General features: G+C 37.6%; 3 protein-coding genes across 3 annotated transcripts; 2 read left to right on the top strand and 1 right to left on the bottom strand.

Moving 5' to 3' along the window:
* Positions 1–46: 46 nt before the first annotated feature.
* Positions 47–2,760, bottom strand: LOC114527893 (protein N-lysine methyltransferase FAM173B-like). Its single transcript, XM_028549606.1, has 5 exons — positions 2,084–2,760; positions 1,601–1,923; positions 1,157–1,294; positions 844–894; positions 47–580 (listed from the first exon to the last, which is right to left on the bottom strand). Exons 2-5 carry the CDS (start codon positions 1,874–1,876, stop codon positions 425–427), a joined length of 621 nt encoding a protein of 206 aa, XP_028405407.1. The 5' UTR covers positions 1,877–1,923; positions 2,084–2,760; the 3' UTR covers positions 47–424.
* A 1,547-nt stretch (positions 2,761–4,307) lies between these two features.
* Positions 4,308–7,190, top strand: LOC114527803. Its single transcript, XM_028549496.1, has 5 exons — positions 4,308–4,581; positions 4,718–4,872; positions 5,084–5,632; positions 6,209–6,472; positions 6,606–7,190. Exons 2-5 carry the CDS (start codon positions 4,780–4,782, stop codon positions 7,188–7,190), a joined length of 1,491 nt encoding a protein of 496 aa, XP_028405297.1. The 5' UTR covers positions 4,308–4,581; positions 4,718–4,779.
* A 3,572-nt stretch (positions 7,191–10,762) lies between these two features.
* LOC114527895 (signal recognition particle 19 kDa protein-like) lies at positions 10,763–18,337 on the top strand. The gene is made up of 5 exons (XM_028549608.1): positions 10,763–11,596; positions 11,756–11,831; positions 12,890–12,961; positions 13,086–13,194; positions 15,796–18,337. The coding sequence occupies exons 1-5, from the start codon at positions 11,559–11,561 to the stop codon at positions 15,942–15,944; spliced, it is 444 nt and encodes a 147-aa protein (XP_028405409.1). The 5' UTR covers positions 10,763–11,558; the 3' UTR covers positions 15,945–18,337.
* The last annotated feature ends 283 nt before the right edge of the window (positions 18,338–18,620 follow it).

Genomic DNA, 18,620 nt, shown 5'->3' with positions numbered 1-18,620 from the left:
ACTGATTAACCGTTGTTCGGACGTAGTAGCATGAGGAGTGCGCATAGATTCCAAGTGCCAGGCAATACCCCTTATTGAACTTCAGTATAGTGAACTTCACTCGTCAACATATAGCGTATAATAGTGATTGCTGACCGAAGCAGTGAGCTCTGTAGCTCACTGGACCGAAGCACAGGATGCCTTTCTATTGATTAATTTGATTTGTCTTAAAAAGTGAAACAAAATGTGGTGAACTTTCTTATACTGTAGTGTACAAAATGATTCCATACGAGCAGATAGACGACTGGTGGCAGGTGCGTTCCACGAAAAATTGAACTCGGCGGTCTGCCATCGGTATACGGTACCCACAGTCAGTGCCTTCATTTTTTTGGAAGATTATTGTAATAGAATGTTAGTTTCATCAAATTTTCTCTAAACACTTATTTCAATGTTTTGCAGAGCGCTTCCTGTAGCGCCATACGGTGTCAATTCCAGCACAAATAACAGCTTCAGGTTGCCAGTCAGGCAATGGAAAACGACATGCCAATACTTTTGCATCACACTTCATTTCATCAGAAAATTTTTCTTGTAGCTTGGGCATCTAAAGGATGTTCGCAAATATGCATATGGAATAGGAAATTATAGACAAGAAAGGTACCTGGTGGTTATTGCGCTCATTTTGTATTTGAATATTGTAAATATATTCTTGTAATTTTCCATGGTGCACATAAGTACTTAATAGTGCAAAGTTTTCGTTTGGCTTTGGTCTTTTAGCCCGGGCCCTCATCAGATAGCTTGAAATAACAGTATGACTGTCTAATTAAGCAATTTATTTTTCAAGTTAGCCACTTGTTTTTTACTTACCATTTCATCAACTCCAAAAATAACAATAGTATCAAAATCTTTTAGATTTGTCTGGAATAAATGAGAATACACTCATTGACTATATATGTAAAAGATGGCAGCATGTACATTTGAGCATGTTGCAATGCAAGCATTAGTCATAAATGATTGAAACAGAAAAATGAAAAACACTTGAAATTTCAAAATGAAATTTCATGCCTGTCATTTGAGAAAACCTCAAGACACCAGCAGACTAGCTAGCCACATGCTATATTAGTGCACCCTTAGAACCAATTAAATATGAAGTGCGTTTGGGGTAACCCCTATAACCAACCTTCCAAAGATCTGCTCTGAAAAATGATGCTTTATGGTGAAGTCCTCTGAGTCTAGCCATTAATTTGGAATATAACACCAACCAAAGATTCAGTTCATATCCTACTGATTGATATCCAGCTTGTGCAGCTGCCATCACCTACATTGTGAAAATCTTTGACATTACCATGATGAAAAAGGAAAGGTGATTGACAGCCATGTTTAGGGTGAAAGAAGGCTAATACTATTGATGGAAAAATTAGTATACTTAATGCTTTTATGTTTAATTTCATACTAGCAATATCATTAATGTCAAGTATTGCAGGATAAAGTGTTTCATTTCAGCATCCCATACAGGCATACACTGTAATGATTTGAAAGCACGTGGTGGGGATCATATTGTATTGCTGGAAACTCAAAACAATGAAAACATGCTCTGCGCAATTGATGGCAGCTCTTCCCTTACCACTCTTCCATCACCACTGCCAAGATCAACTAAGAGTCCTGACCTTCCCTTGCACATTTGGAGAATATTTTGGATCTGGGTGTTGGTTGCAGGAACATAGGGAAGACATATCCGTCGGAGTGCAGGAGTTAGGAATGGTAATGTACCAACAAAAAGACCAGCAACAATAGTACCCGTAACACCAAGAGCTACCAATCCAAATCTTGAATTCACCCTCTGGGAGCTCTGGTCCCCTGAAGTTTTAGTTACATCTGTACCAATAAATTCATCCGACATACTTCTTCAATTTGCAATATAGGTGCAAAGGGAGTACCTTATATATACTAAAATCATACAATATGTTCTCTGAAATTTTATGAATAAATACTTGTTATCATGAGGTTCATGATCAAACACTTGTTGTGAAAATAAAAATTTATTAGCTCTATACAAATAATTCAGCACATCTTTGAACTGAGGACATACAGGCTGCCAGGCTCTTACCTTTCAGAATTCCCTAAATTATGTACCCAAATTCCTTACGATTTCCTTTAACCTTAGGCCATAATTTGACTTCTGCAGAAAGCATTGTTTTGCTTACTGTTGGTAAGTTATCGTGGGCTCGACCAGAGGAGTATCCAGGATTTTCAGGAAGGGGGCCAACAAAAATTTGGGCATTCAATGGGGGTCGAGACAAAGTTACTGCAGAACATTCTGTTGCAGAATTCTGTGGCATTAATGAATAATGATGATGGACAATTTAGATGAGCAAGATGATTTTTTTTTATATTGACGGCATAACAATGATTCACTTCTTCTTAAAATAATTATCAGAGGAGGACAAAATTTTACCACAGGAGCGGCTATCCGGTCGCAGCCCTAGAGGTTACGACCTCAAGTCACGAGACGTATTTCGGACTAATGTGAATGTTCCTGGAAGGACTATATACAGTACACATCCTGTGAGCGTTTTAGTATCGTTTCTATTTTCTGTTTGGGAAGAAAGACGTGGAAAGTTTTGCTTTGAAAATTAGCTAAACAACAAGACGAGGCTGTATTTTGTGATGTGACATCTGAAGAAAAATATGGCTTGTGGTTACGACACAGATCGTTTCAAATCGACCTTTGACGAAGGATTTCTTTGCTCGATTTGTCTTTGTGTTTTAAAAGATCCGGTACAATGTGAAAGCAACGAACATTATTTTTGTTCCGGATGCATCAAAGAACATCTAGAGAAGACCTCGCACACTTGTCCGGTCTGTCAAGACAAACTCACCGTAGAAACGCTGAGAAAAGCACCGAGAATTGTGGAAGACTGTGTCTCGCGTTATAAGCTCACTTGTGACCACGCAGAGCGAGGTTGTACGGCAATCATCGAGATCGGAGCTCTACAAGCACACGTTCGGGACTGCGGTTTTACACCTGTTTCTTGCTCGAACAAAGGATGCAATGACGTAGTCAACAAGCGAGATGTCGACCAACACGAGAACGAGTTATGCCATTACAAATCAACAACTTGCATGGAATGTGGCAAGCAAATGGCTCATCACAAGTACCGGGCACACGGCTGTGTGTTACGTCGTGATTTCGATGAAATGAAGAAAGAGCTGGCAGAAGTGAAAGCCGCGCAAAATGAAATGATGAGCGAAATGAGAGAAGGCATGAAACGAATGACCGCCACAATGGAAAAGCTCGAAAAGTCGTATCGAAAAGAAAGCTGCGCGACGGTCCCTATGTTTTGCAATTTTGTCGTCGTTGCGGGTCGACAACCCGTGACCAAGAAGCCTCTTTCTACCGTCGAGCGATTTAATCAGTTCACCCAGGCCTGGACCCCGCTACCAGAGTTGAAAATAGCAAGATATGGTCATGCTGCTGTTATATTCGAGAACCAACTACTTGTTTGCGGTGGGTTCATTACGCACACTCTTGATAATACTACAGATAGTATAGAAGTTCTGGATTTGAATGGTAATTCGTCAGAGTGGAAGCCGTTCCCCGTCAACCTTCCTGTTAAAGTTGCTGTTCATAAATGCGTCGTTTACGAGAATCGTTTGTTGATTATTGGCGGAAGCGGTGGTGGAAACGTGATCTTGGATACAATATACGAGTTGCTTCTTGTGCCTCCTTATTCATCCAAGTTGCTTTGCCACTAGCCTGCGTTGCCAGCCGGCTAAACACGGTTATATCCGTCTGCGCATTAGCGAACAAATTCATGTTCCAGTACCAGGAAATGAGTACTGACTCCTGATTGGCTCGCTTTTGTGATAGTTATAACATCGTTTCTGATTGGTTACTGAAGCAGTAAACAATATCAGCCTGCCCGCAGGCTTCAGGAAGAATAGAACCATATTGGTAAAAGACTGTAAAAGACTACTTATTCATGAATTATTCATGTGTATTAAAGATATAGTTAAACACACGGAAAGATATTTTATAGAAGGAAAAGGAAAATTCGATGTGAAAGAAGCGTTAAGAAATCTCCCTTTCACTGTCCCGGTGAAAAGTTCTGTGAAGTATATTTGTAAGCATTGTCTCGCGAAACTGAAAAAACGCAAAAGTTTGAAAGAACAGTTGTCTGAAATCGATAAGGCTATTCAAAATGCCTGCAAGATCGACGAGACACCGTCCGAAACGAAGAGACGAAGTGAGGATAACAAATCTCAAGTTGCTGGCGAAGCCTCCCCGACGAAACGACAGCGTATATTTGTGCCCACAACATGCCCACACCAGTAAAAGAAAACACGCCAAATTCTGGGTTAAATACTCGTCTCGAAATTCCTGCCTCGCCCGTAGTTTTTCAGCAAAAAAAGGGAGAAGTCGATGTGACTGTAAAGATAAACTGGCCGTCCAAAACTGCTGAGCGAAAACTCCCCTCTGAACTTGAGTCACTTGGCAAGATGCTGTTAAGGGGTACATACAAACAAATAGCTAATGCGGCGTGGAAAAGCTCTGATCTAAAAAGAGAACTTAAGCAACTAATGGTGAAAGAAATTGAAAATGAGGTGACTAAACTTTGTTCAAAGAAAACCCCATCCTGTCTCAGAGCAACAGACAAGCAAAGCATGCTGTCATTTTCCATGGAAAATCTGTCAAATGAGATAAAAGACAGAGCACCACTTTTTCATTCTGTTCTTGCAGCAGCAAGTATTAACAAGAGAAGTAAATCAACCAAAGATAAACCAGATTTTGCAGCTGTAGCAATGGCAGCTTCGATATGTTTAAAGAACAGGTCAAGATATATGACTGCCGTTCAGCTTTTGTTGACCATATTTCTTTATCATTCTAACTGGATGGTAAGTGCTAACAAATAATGCAACTCACACAAAGTATCCTTTGTTGCTCTATCAAAGCTCTATAGCTTTACCGGATGTAAGGGTGGGGGAGGGGCGGGAGTTGATTTTGGTCACATGTTTTTTCTCATCATAATGTGCATAGGATGGTTAATTATTAACCTCAATGCATTAAAAGGGATATTTCAAGTAATATCTAATTTATGAATTTTAGAATACACTTGCCCGGCTATGTCCACTGAAAATCACAACCAGTCATACTTATGTATATAAGAAGTTGGACGAGTTTGGAAAAGATTACAACAAGGACATCTTACATTCGGTGAAAGAACAAGGGGAGTTTATGGAACAACGAGCAGCCCAAATAAACCCAGATGCACATGGTCAACAGAATAACAGGTGTTTTACTCAAGATGTTGGAAGAAAACTTGTGTTTGACAACATTGACTATCACCAAGAGGTTCACCGTATGACAGAGGACCACCAAAATGTAGACAAGCACTGTGTAACAGTAATGGCAATTGAAAACCGTGTTTCAGGGAATCACCTTGGTGAAGAGCAGCCTAAGGATGGGATTCTTAAACTTCAGAATGGTAAATGTCTCCCATCTTGTCGTGATAATCAAAAGCAACGTGATAACTATATTGCTCTGGTGGGACGTGTTATTTCTACCAATATAAAAAGTTTGGAATTCTTATCAGATGCTGCTGTTCATCATATTCCCCATATGTACACAAAAGAAATGTGTATGAAATCAGATTTGGTAAGTTATGGAAAAACACACTTGCAAGTTATTATTAATTTTATTGAATATATGATAAATTATGACGAAGCAATTGTAGTCGAATACCTTGTCATTTTTGAAGCTGTGTTTGAAGAAAGCGGCTACTGGCTATGAGTACTGATATTTAATAATCATTAAATACCTGGCTACATGGCTACACCTGGTTTAATTAAGATATTCGAGAACGAGGCATTACAATGATGATGTAATGCTAAATGTAGGTCTATTTTTTTCACTGGCTACTGGCTACAGGTTTAATTAAGCTGATAGTTGATATATCTTAATTAAACCTGTAGCCAGTAGCCAGTGAAATAATAATTTATAGCTGCTATACATTTAACATTACATCATTATTGTATAACCTCGTTCTCAAATATCTTAATTAAACCTGTAGCCAGTAGCCAGCATTGTGGTGGCTATGAGTAGCGGCTGTGACTAGTGAAAGGGTATTCTGCAGTTTAGCCAATTATGATAAATATGAAAATAGATAAATTATCTGCCCTAAACAGAAGCCAACACCATGAGACTGCTTATATTTACTTATTTTTTTAATAGACATTTCTTGGTATGTTGCATGATAATGAAAATGACTCAGACGGAATACTAGCTATCCTGAAGTCTCTTCAAAAGTATGTTCCATGTTATGGTGAAGACAAAGATAAGCAATATGCTGGACAAGGGGTCGTTGGTGACCAATTAAGTGTTGAGCGTGGGGTGAATGGGCTTAGCTCAGTTGCAAATGGATTTACGCCAGATGAAAGAATTGAAGGCTTGCACTTTGAGATTGCAGATTGGCATGCTGGGAACAAATTTTTGGAGGTAAACGACTTTGTGGTAAAATTAAAGCATATAATACACTTTCATTGAGTCCAGAACAAGGTTACCATAATTGTATTTAAATGAAAATATCTTACATCATTACAGTGTACCATGCCAAATTCTGTTTTATTAGGTGGCTTTCTCTCAACTATACAATGTTGCATCAGCTGGCGATAAGTGTACCATGTTTAGCGACAGAAACCTGGTGAATAGGCGAAATGTAAAGCAAGATGTGACTGCAGCAGCCAATGCTTGTAGAAGATTTTTTGTCATTGAAGTGGAAGCTCGAATCATTGCTGCAGCTATGCATCTTTTAGGAATGCAGAAGATTGATGAAGAGCCAAGCAAACACAAGTTTTCAACAACTGCAAGTGCAAGTTTACAAGAGAGAAAATCCTACTTGAATAACATTTCATCACTTGTCATTGATGAATTTGTTATTGATCAAAGGCGTAACAGTGATGTTGAAGAGTCAGTTAATTCAATCCAAGAAGATCTACAAACAGATATCCATGGCAGGTTCCCTTGCCGGGCTCCTGGCTGTACAAAAACATTTGCTCATGCTGGAAAGTTAAGAACAGACCACGAAGCTAAACACAATCCACCTGTGTCATTGCGAGACTCTAATGCACACATTCTAGAAGCAACATCTGTTCATGAGGATGATGATATGTTGTCATACCAGAGATCACTCGTGACTATGGCATGCTCGTGTTGAACTTTTTCGACGCAATATCAGAAGGGGATGGTCAGAGAGTTGTTCGGTGTTGGAAATTTTTTTTAATGTACTTAAAACATCAAGGAGGGTCAGCCAAGTATTCACTGGAAGCACTGTATTTGATGTTTCAGATAAATGCTTTATTGAGCCCCAAGTGTACACATCATCTAATTTGGAACCGCTTTACCAAAAGCAAACCTGGAATCAGTGGAAATATTCCATTAGACCTGCAGTTGGAATTTTTAAACAAGTTGGTAAAAGAGGCTATAAAAAATCAAGGAGCAGGTGCGTCAGATAAATCCCTGGATAGAATCTGTCACTCACTGGGGGTAACCTCATCTTTGATGAAGACTTTTGACACCAACTTATCAGTTTTCAAAAGAGCAGGAAGACATGTTAAGACCTCAACTCAAGGGGATCTAAAGAAAATTGTCAATGAATTAGTAGTTAATAATGCCTTCACATGCACACCAGGACGGAGATACAGTGTTTTTAAACATGTTAAGCCAAGTTTGTTGAGTGGCTTTGATATGCATAAAATGTTTACATGGATAAACAATCATAAAAAATTCATGATTTTGAACAGAAAAGCGAGATGAAGTGTAAATAATGTTTAGTTTTTAATTAATGGGTTTGGGATCTTAAAAAATTGCTACTTGTATATTTTGTAAATAATTATATTCATATTGTTAATAACTGTTCAAAATACATATATTGTCAACAAAGTCATATTGAAATATTATTGTAAGAAGTATCAGTGTCCATGGTGGATTCAATAGCAACCAGATCTTGGCTATTTACAATTTCCAAACATGATGAATCATTTCTCAAAGCCTCCCATTCTGTAGTAAGAGTTTCCTCTTCATCTGAGTCTTCTAAATCATCAGGTATTTCTATTTCCATGTCACCAAAAATATCCTGTATAATTCTTAAGATTTCAACAGCATACTTATGTCGCCATATTTCAACAGATTTTAAAACATCATTCAAAGTAAATAGAGAATGGCAACTACCAAGTACTTGATTAATATGAAACATGTTAAATTCTAGTAACATATTTGGACATGTCACCATATTTTTAATGTTGTATTCTTTTAGCATCTCTCTCTGATAATTGATAAGCTTTTCCTTCAATAGTTTTTTGTCTTTCTTGGTCACAACTCTTGTCAACTTGCTTTTCTCCTGTTCATCAGTAGTATATAAATCAAGGTCACATTCTTGCTCAAGTTGTGGACTCCAAAGTTTCCTGCAAGAGGATGTGCCACACAAACAACTTTGCTGGCAGTTACTACAGCAGTTGTGCAGAAACTGAAAGTTTTTGTGGTCCACCTTGTACCCAAAATGAATCAATAGCTTTTCCCTCAAACATCCTTCGTGATTTAAATAATGTTTCATGTCATTATCACAGTGCACAGAGAGTAGGCCATTATATAGAAGCATGCATGTGCTTTGAACTCCATCTCGACCAGCTCGACCACACTCTTGAATATACGATTCTATACTTTTGGAGGGTCCAAAATGCACAACTCTTCTTACCTGCTTACAATTGACACCCATCCCAAAAGCAATTGATGATATTAGTACACGAATCACACCATTTTCATTTGACATTTGCTCAGAAACATGTTCCTTTACAGATTCTGGTGTGCCTGCATGGTACATGTCAACAACACGATTTCGATAATCTTTGCTACCATGATAAAGTTTTTCTTCAAGACACACTTCAAACAAACGAAATAGTATTGCACAATTGTTTCCGTGTTTGACAGTATATTATAGTTCTGGGTGTATTTATTCCAAGCCTTTGACATTCTCCAAGAAGTGCACCAAATTGCTTTCAATGGGGTAATTTTATCAAGGTATTGTCTCGTGTATGAAATGTTCACTTTATCTGGACTCTGCTGTATCATAATTGTATCGAGATATATAACTGCATCCAAAATTTTCTCTGTAGTAAGTTTTGATGCAGTTGCTGTTAGAACCATTATTTTGCATTCTTGTGGAATAAGTGATCTGAGTTCACCTAGACAACCATACCACTTTCGGAATGGGCATTTGCTTGAATTTGACAAACCCCTAAAATGGAAAAGGAGTGATGATAAATATTCATAAATACATAGTTGAATCAGCCACCCACACACACACACACACACACACACACACACACACACTTTTAACGACTTGTCCGTAATCTCAAATAGTATTCTTTCATATTGAGCAGAAATGGTATACTATCTGTTGTAATCAATAAATTGTTATTTGTCCAAATTTAATAGTCTTACTATGCCAAATAATTTTATGACACATGGGGTGACTGGTAAGATCGTCCTCGCATGCATTAGCTAACGTGTAGCTATGTAAGACTATGTGCCTGGCGAGTATAAATAGATATTTTAATATAATTATAAAGCATTCACATAACGTACCACTCAGTAATACAATGAGCCTCGTCGATAGCTACACCAACCAGTTTTTCACGGAAATCAGCATCGTTGAAAATCTCCCTCCAAGTACTCGTTGACAACAAACATTCAGGAGAGCAATACACGATCAAAAATACCCGTTTTTGACCTGTTGTATTGTTTCTTCATCGTATTCATCCCAATAGCAATGGCAGGAACACCAAAAGTTGCTAAGTATTCTACTTGATCTTTCATTAGAGCTTTCAATGGCGAAATAACAACAACTACACTAGTGCCACGAGGCCTCGAGTACAGAATATCATACACGATAGGAATGCATTGAAATATTAACGATTTACCATACCCCGTCGGCAAATTTACAAAGACATTTCCCTTTTCAATAAAAGCTTTAACTGCAGATACTTGTTCTGGTAGGAGGTGATCGATGAGGAATTGTTTCTGAACAGATAAAAAGGCTTCTTTCCAAGCACGCTCCGGAAATGTAGCCATTTTGATTTTTAGGGTGCCAGCCCGTGTAATTTCCATAACCAATCAGAAACGATGTTATAACTATCACAAAAGCGAGCCAATCAGGAGTCAGTACTCATTTCCTGGTACTGGAACATGAATTTGTTCGCTAATGCGCAGACGGATATAACCGTGTTTAGCCGGCTGGCAACGCAGGCTACTTTGCCACATGAAGAAGGGGCGGTCTGTCCATGGAGTAGAATTATTCGACGACAAAGTTCTCATTGCTGGTGGGAGGCGAACCAAAACTGACGTGGAAATATTCGACATAACAAGGAATCAATGTATTAAAATGCCACCATTATCATCTCCTGTTTACGGCATGGCGACGGTCCGTCGTGATGAAAGTATGCTGTTGATTGGTGGTTTCAACGAGGAAGCAGAATACGACAGTGGAATAATTGAATATAATCTCAACACTGGCAAGAGTAAGCTTCTTTTAGTGATGGCATCAACGCGAGCTTGTTGTTCAGCTGTCTTGCATGGAAACACACTTGTTGTCATCGGTGGTGAGACTGGTGGAGCAAACGGAGTAGATTGTTACAGCTTTTTGTCGAATACTTGGACGCAGTTACTCTCGCTAGAAGAAGGGAGATATGATGCTACGGCCGTTGTTGTGAATAAGGTGTATAGTGACGGTTAAACAGTAACCGTCAGTTAGTTAGTCGGTCAGTATAAATTTAGTATCAAAACTAAAGGCTGCAAATAGCTTATTGTGAATAAGATACTTCTGTGAATTTTAAATTTGCCGCGTAACCAGTGTATAGTGAGGGTTAAACAATAACCGTCAGTTAGTTAGTCGGTCAGTATAAATTTAACATCAAAACTAAAGGCCACAAACGCTTAGAAAGTAGTGCCTCCTATTTGGAGAACCAATCAAAACGAAATGAAAATATACTGGTCAGAGATTTTAGGGATATTTTTTGTAGGACGCTTGAAAATTTTTTTTAGGGAATATGTTAGAGATCTCAGGGATTAGCCCTAGTTTGCATCAATTTTAGGGATTTATAAAGAATCTACTATTTTCAGTGGTTTTACGATTTTCAGTGACTCTCTTTCAACTCAGGAAAATTATCCTCCGGACCCGATCAAATAGTATGGTTCCTTTTGTGTATAAAACAATGCGTTTTGGTTGACAACACGCGGATAAGAAACTTTCCTGCTCGATACGATCCGGAGGATAATTTTCCTGACTGGAAACCGGCCTGATGACTGACATTGACAACTGTGCACTGATACACTACCCAGAGTCCGAGACTCACACACCCTCTATCTCGATCAGTGAAGCCCTTTCCTGAGCACGCAGTACTGAGTACACTTGCCTAGAGGAAATACTTCATGTACAATAATCAAAAAATCTTTATACTATAAAGAGTCATCAACATCTGATCGTGTTTTGTATTTTCTTTCTAAAAAGCTTATATAACGCCATCAAAATATGTCTCATCTACCTACCGATCCTTCAAAGATAGAAAGGTAACTCGATTTTCTGAAAATATCAATTTCCAAACATAAGAGATCATTTTCTCATATTTCCTCTACGGCAAAGGCGATGAGTCACTATGCTTTTTAATATAGTGTACGTGGACCGTGTTCATTGAATAATTGAATGACTATATTTCATTTATATAATAGATGGTCAATAGTGTATCCATCATATATAAATAGTAAGAAAACAGTTGCCGAAGGTCGAAGAATACCTAAAGATAAGGTATGTGAATGGCATTTAAACAAGATTTATAGTTACTGGAAAATCATTAAGTCTTGTGAAATATTTGACACATAGTTGCCACCTTACCATCTTTTGGAAGTTCTGGTGGTGCTTTGCTTTTCAATTGGCAGCTGAGCAATGGCTTAGCTTGCTATTGATTAAAATTAAATTGAAAAATGAAAAAATGGCACTGAAAAGAAACTTATTGCTGCCAACTTGTTTTCTACCAGCAAGCATGGTGGTAGGAAGCAACATTAGCACAGTATAAGGATTATACAGTAGAAGTAGAACACAAGGTGCCCTCTCCCTCAAATCAGCAATTCATTGGCAATGGCAGACTCATCATTTCATCATGTTTCTTGGCCAGAAAGCTAATCAGCATACATGTGGTGGACAGCTAGAATAATAGCAGGCAATGAATATTGCAGGACAATGCAATATGTAGGAGGAGACAATTTTAAATGGTTATGTTTTATTTTCTTGTATGTTCTGTGTCTAGGGAGTGTATGCAAAGAGGGGCAGAGGAGGAGGGAGTGTGGGCATAAGGGCGATATAGTAGGCTTAATGTGATGTCTATATTTCCCATGCATGCAATGAGGAGGGGTTCAAAATTGTGAATATATTTTACCATACAGACTAAATATATTCCACTTAGTATTTTGACTATGATTCATTCAGAAGTTAAAAGAAAAAAGTTTGGGGTTCTGATTATCTCCTAAAACTATAATATTATAATTTATATTTATTATTATTTCTTAAAACTATGTTATTATTATATTAATAATCTATATTAATATTGCTTTAAGTTTTAAATTTATTAACATACAGAGGCACAACTCCAATTAGGTCTTCAAATTGTGAAAACAGCTAATATCAAATCAAATATTTCCTGAAATTTTCCAATATGCTTTCATGAGTTAAATCAACGAGTGCATAGTTTGCCAGAAAAAAGGTGTAGATTCAAATTATTGTGTGATTCTTTAAAAGTAATCAGGCCAGTCTAATCAGTACTTTCAGAGTAATAAATGGTATCTTTTAATACTTTTCTGGAATTCTAGGCTTGTGAGAACCCTACTGTTAATGAGATAAGAGATGTTTGCCAAAGTAAAGGCTTCAACTGCTCTGTTGAGGTATGTTTTTTCAGTTAAAACTTTATATAGGAAGAATTGAATTATAAATACAGTGGCATGGTGTATTTGAAATTTTTCATAATCTTTGATTTTGTTGAACAATTGTATTTTTGTATGTTCTCAGAATAAGCAGTATCCTCGAGACAGTGCCAAAGATGCCTTATGCAAAGGAAGAGTAAGAGTCCAGCTAAAAGATTCAAATGGAAAGCCAGTTAATCCAACATTAATATCAAGTAAGTGAAATTATCCTTTCATGTTGGGAGAAAATTTCTCAAACTTACAGTACTGTATGACCTTTATTGCAATCACACTTTGATGAAATCAATGCACAAAATTGGAAAGTATTGGTGGTTACACTTAAGGAGAAGAGTGCAATGCATATGACATTATGTATACCAGCAGTAATCACAGAATAGTGATGTGCGTTCGAAATGTGTTGATTTCGGTTAACAATCAGTAACAAAAATGTTAACATTATAACGTCACAGGCACACAGCGTATGTGATTCAAATGGTTACCCGCAAAATAAGTAATTTAACAGCAGTGATTTGATTAACAAAAAAATGTCAAAATAAAGCGAGCACTTGCTCTCCAGTTACTATGGCGACACATCAGAGCGAGGCAAACCTGACATCGCAAATCTCAAAATGACACGGCTAGGAAGCGTTCTCCTTCATCGAACGCAATGATACCAATTTATGCTTTATATTAGGACGATACCTGAAATACAGATAACATAAAAACTTCGATTCAGCGAAATTGATTAGCCAACTATTTAGCATTAACGTCATAATTGGCCACTACTATTATGCCACATTATGCTGTAGTTTTACACTTTTACTGGGGCAACATGTGAAATGGCTTCATCTGATTGGGAAATACCTATTAACTTCAGGGGGCATCCAACCTATTGTTTCTAAGAAACACTTAGCTACTATTCCTTGTCATCCCCTGGAAAATTTCAAGATGGGATTGAAATAAGAAGTCACCATTTCTAAGCTTTAAGGAGGGAAAGAGATACTACATAAAATTGGAAAAATTAAAAATTTTGCCATTCAAAACATTTTAAAAATTTGGTTTCGTCCCACAAATATTCTGGGTTTCTTATACGGAAAATTTAAAAATTAGGGGTGACCAATGTCATGGTCAGGGATGCGGAAATGTTGCAATGACATTCTCTTACACATCAAGTTTTAATATATGCTCTTACACTTTTGTCCCCTTAGAAAAAACCGCTTTCTAAAAAATTGAAATGTTTGTTATAAAACTAAACAGGCTATCTACAAAATGGAATAAACAGGATTATTTCAACTGTATACATTTTTCCAGCAAATTCCTTAAACACAATGCATTTAGTGGCTGAGTTATTTAGTACAAACGACGATATAAATGACTAATGCAATGTCCATTTTATGTCAACCATTTCATATAGTAACATATGAGTCTACATTGACTACAGCATGTAAAGTTTCACAATTGACATGTTGGCAGATTGAACGTGCTGTTTGCCTCTTGAAATTTTTTCTGTTCGTCGAATTCGTCTTTTTAAAATAACATACAGTACCGTTAGGCATGGGACGTTTTGCCTCGCTAAAGAATTGCTGGAACAAAGGAAAAAATTATTTCAAAGGTCTTTAGTCTTATTTTGTAAAATAGAAGTAAGAGCATCTCCCAGCCGTCATTTTTTTATAATTATAGTTTGCTTTTGTGACGTAATATTTTAGACGAGATTTTCTTCTTTTGATGGATTTAAAGCCGTTTTCCACTAGGCGAATTTATTCGCGCGACAAGCGATATCTGAAAAATTCGCTGCGAAAATTTGAAATAGCTTCCTACTTTTTATCTGTTCGCGCGAATAAATTCGCCTAGTGGAAAACAGGCTTTAGTTTTAATTACTCGTGCTCTAGGAGGGCACGAGTCTAGGTTTCGTCATGTGTCGGTCGCGTTTTGGACCTCGATGACCCAGAATGCATTGCGCACTTGACCCAGTAATGTATGACGAAATGTAATTATTCGACAATACAAGCCACTTTTACAAACAATACGGCAAAATATATTGCACAGAAGACATTACTACGGTGCAACATTTAACGCATATTCCTTGGTGCGATGTATATTTTTAAATTCCTATATGAAAGCAAGATATATGATCGATGTTTTCGCAGTTTTAGACCTACAAATGCTTATAAATCACACTTATTAATACCTAAATGTTTGAACCGTCGACTGACATTACGAACAATGCGAATCAATACTATTACAACTAGATTTTTGAAAGCTTTCGTCGGAACTAAAACACTGCAGTTTGCAGTCAATATGGATATAATAGAAGCATTGAAACAGTAATATGTCACGCCGTGCGGATTGTTTATAGGCTACCTATAATCGGCACTTGTGAATTGTGATAATAATGTAAATGTATTATTTTATACTTGTGTGATACATTTTTGTCGTGTAAGTCCTCCCAGGCCAGGGTAACCATAAAGCCTTAACTTACGCTATAGGTTCCCACAACACGCCATGATTGTGTCCCTCAAGTAATGCTATTAAGTCCCTAGAACACAATCCCTAGAGCACGAGTGTACGCCTAAGCCGGCGTCTTGTTTTAATTTAAATTTAATACGAGTGGATAAATATGATCGCTTTGACGACGGTTGACGTATAAGGGCCCTTATTTGATTTCCACATCAATAACTTACCCACTCGTTTACATCTATCAAAAGTGGAAAATCGCGTAAACGGACACCAATCTATATAGATATAGTATTCCAAAAGGCACTGAATAATAGTCTGAGCGACCTAGCTCTAATTCAAGGGTATCTTGTTTGATTTAGAAAATCAGTTATTTATTTTTCTTGGTGAAACGATTCCAAAGTTAAAGAGTAGACAAAACAAATCTCAACAAGGGGACTCGTCCGGTTCCCAGTCTTCTGCTAGTAACACGAACAAGAAGAAGAAGGGAAAGAAAGGCAAAGGAAAATGATCCCATATTCACCCAAACAAACTCTCATTCCTCCTCATGAACACCTGCAGATGACTAGATAATTATTGTTCATAATTTCGGCAATACAAAAAAATGCACATCATAAGAATATATGAAGTGGGGTTCGATCCAGTGACCTCCATCCTCGTTCCGGCACACGCAGTACGCGGAAAACCTGGGAACGAGGATGCTTCGAGAGAGAGTGAGAGAGAGAGTGAGTTCGCTTGTGCGAACGTTTAATTTATCTTTTGGAATTTTAAAGAACCAAAAACTATCAAGTACTCAGTGCGTCTAGCAAATGTTTCTATATAGCAACAGAGATGTTTCCACGAGATTGGTGCATGATTACATAATAGGTGCTTTATCGATAGAAGAGTTTATGATAAGTTCCGTACAGTGCGATTTTTTCTATTTAAAACCCCCGTTATTTTTGCACTAAAAAAGCGTCTATTTTGAACCTTTTCTGTTGCTATGACAACGACTGCCAGACATAAAACACAAATTCTAGTTAGATTTTGCTTTTTGGTATGTTCCCTTAAAGATACATTCAATTCCAGTTCTCAAGCGAAACATTTGAATGCTTAATGCCCCTGTTGTTCGAAAGGTGCATCAGTAACAATTCAGAGAATCTGCATAGAGACTCCTTAACCACGCATTTTGAATTGTTTATGACAAAATATAAATTGGCGCGGTCAAGTCCGTTCTCCACGTGAACAACTTCCAACTTTGTTATTAGTTCCATTGACCAGCTCTTACAAATGGTCACCCTTACAGGCCAGTGCATGTGCTTGCTGTTTCGTGATAATTATATCGCGAAACCTTTAACATTATAGTCTTCAGTCAACTGTTGGCGCAAGCTTATCGTTTGGTTACATCTATCGTAGGTTTCATTATTTCAAAGGGTAGCGACATGAAAAGCGTTAGGAGTATAAATAACGCTTTAGCGATTAAAATAACCTATGATTTAGAATAAAAGCTATTCCGAATAAGGTGTGCGTAATAGTATAACACAGAATCAATAAAAACAGTTACTTGTAGATGTGTATTTAGTATTGCGCACACCTTATTCGGAATAATTTTTATTCTATATTTGTTGAAATTATCAGCCCGGAAAGGATAACCCTCATTACCCAGCAAATCACGCAAGGCAGTCCGGTAGTGAAAAGAAAGGAAAATCTATTTTAGGAAATGTGGGTAATAACTATAAGTAAGCAATTGGGTAGATTTTTATTCCTTTTAAGGCCCTTTCTAGTCTGCGAACCCAGACATCATTTTCCACGCTCATTACCTCGCTCGAAAAGTATCAATATTCGACGACAACGAATTTATATAAATATTTTAATTTATGTTAAAAATTTTGGCATCGCTACTCTGAGTTTCGTGCCACAGGCGACTGATGATTGCTGATGACTCTGTGGCATGAAACTCAGAGAAGCGTTGCAATATATATATACAGTATATTTCATCCATTTTCAACTTGGTTTAAAATAATGTGGCTTCGAAAGTTGTTCGATGCTGTTTCAGAGGAATTTATTAGTCGCGCTGTGATCGCCGAATTGCATGTTTTTCAAGGCTTTTTTTACAATGAAATGCGGTTGCAGAGGAATATGGAAAAATTTTGTGCAAAAATGCGGATGAGAAACATGCAGATTGCGGTCCTCTTGTGATCTTGTTAGTATATCGCTCTGCGTGCACAGTATATTAACATAACAACTGCATGTTTAGTATTTGTCAAGTTGAAAGTTTACCTTGCGGTGAGCCAAAAAACTACACAGTTTTTTGAGAGGAGCTATATACTAGCTGGGACTATGCGCTAGCTGGAGTACATTTCATGCATTTTATTCATAAAAGTACAACTTAGTTTTTCATTTGCATGTATTTTTTGATAAAAATATAATAATAGGGCCTAACTGCCCTATTCGTGATCCATGCAACCTTTAGCCCGAATCAAACGCCAGTTTTGCGCAGTTGTGTTTGCTTGTACCTCGTTTGAGCGTCTACTTGCGATGGCTTGCGTTTGGCTTGTCTATCGTTTGACCAGTCTCACGCAAGTCACAAGTAAACTTGCGATGGACTTGCGTCCTCGTTTGATCCGGACTTATGACTTTGGTTTTGTGTGAGTCGGTGTGTGGCCATCGCCGTCGGTATTAACAATTAACACTGCTTGAACTAAAAATGTCTTTTGATACAATAAGCTGGCGTAAACGTGGGTTCGATTGTATTGTTCGCCTGGATAGCGCTATTCAATCGATAAAGAGAAACCTTATGGTTTGGCTCGAAATCCGTATACTCATTGTTCAAGTCTTGATCTGATAATTCTCCTGTAGTTAGACCTCACACTCGGTTAGGTTGATGCAAAAAGGTGTAACCTAAATATGTTCTATGGCCGAATTCCATGCAATAAATCTATACAAATATAAAAAAACGTATTATTGAAGCTCAATACTAGAGAAGAGCTAATTCTCAATTCGTATATGTATGCAGTATGCCCTTAGAAACTGCCGTCAAGGGCCCCCTTTTCTGTTTTTCCACTACAGACCTCACATTCAGCGGTTAACAGGTGCTATGGAAAAGTCGTATCATTAATTGCACCCAAAATAAACTACAAATATCTTAACCCGGTTTAACCTGCCTATGACCACACACTAGCTAAAAACTCTAAAAATACACATAGCA

The sequence above is a fragment of the Dendronephthya gigantea genome, unplaced genomic scaffold (assembly GCF_004324835.1).
Source record: "Dendronephthya gigantea isolate DGI-Jeju-01 unplaced genomic scaffold, DenGig_1.0 000047F, whole genome shotgun sequence".
Taxonomy (NCBI): Eukaryota; Metazoa; Cnidaria; class Anthozoa; order Malacalcyonacea; family Nephtheidae; genus Dendronephthya; species Dendronephthya gigantea.
This window is presented reverse-complemented; position numbering and strand designations above follow the sequence as displayed.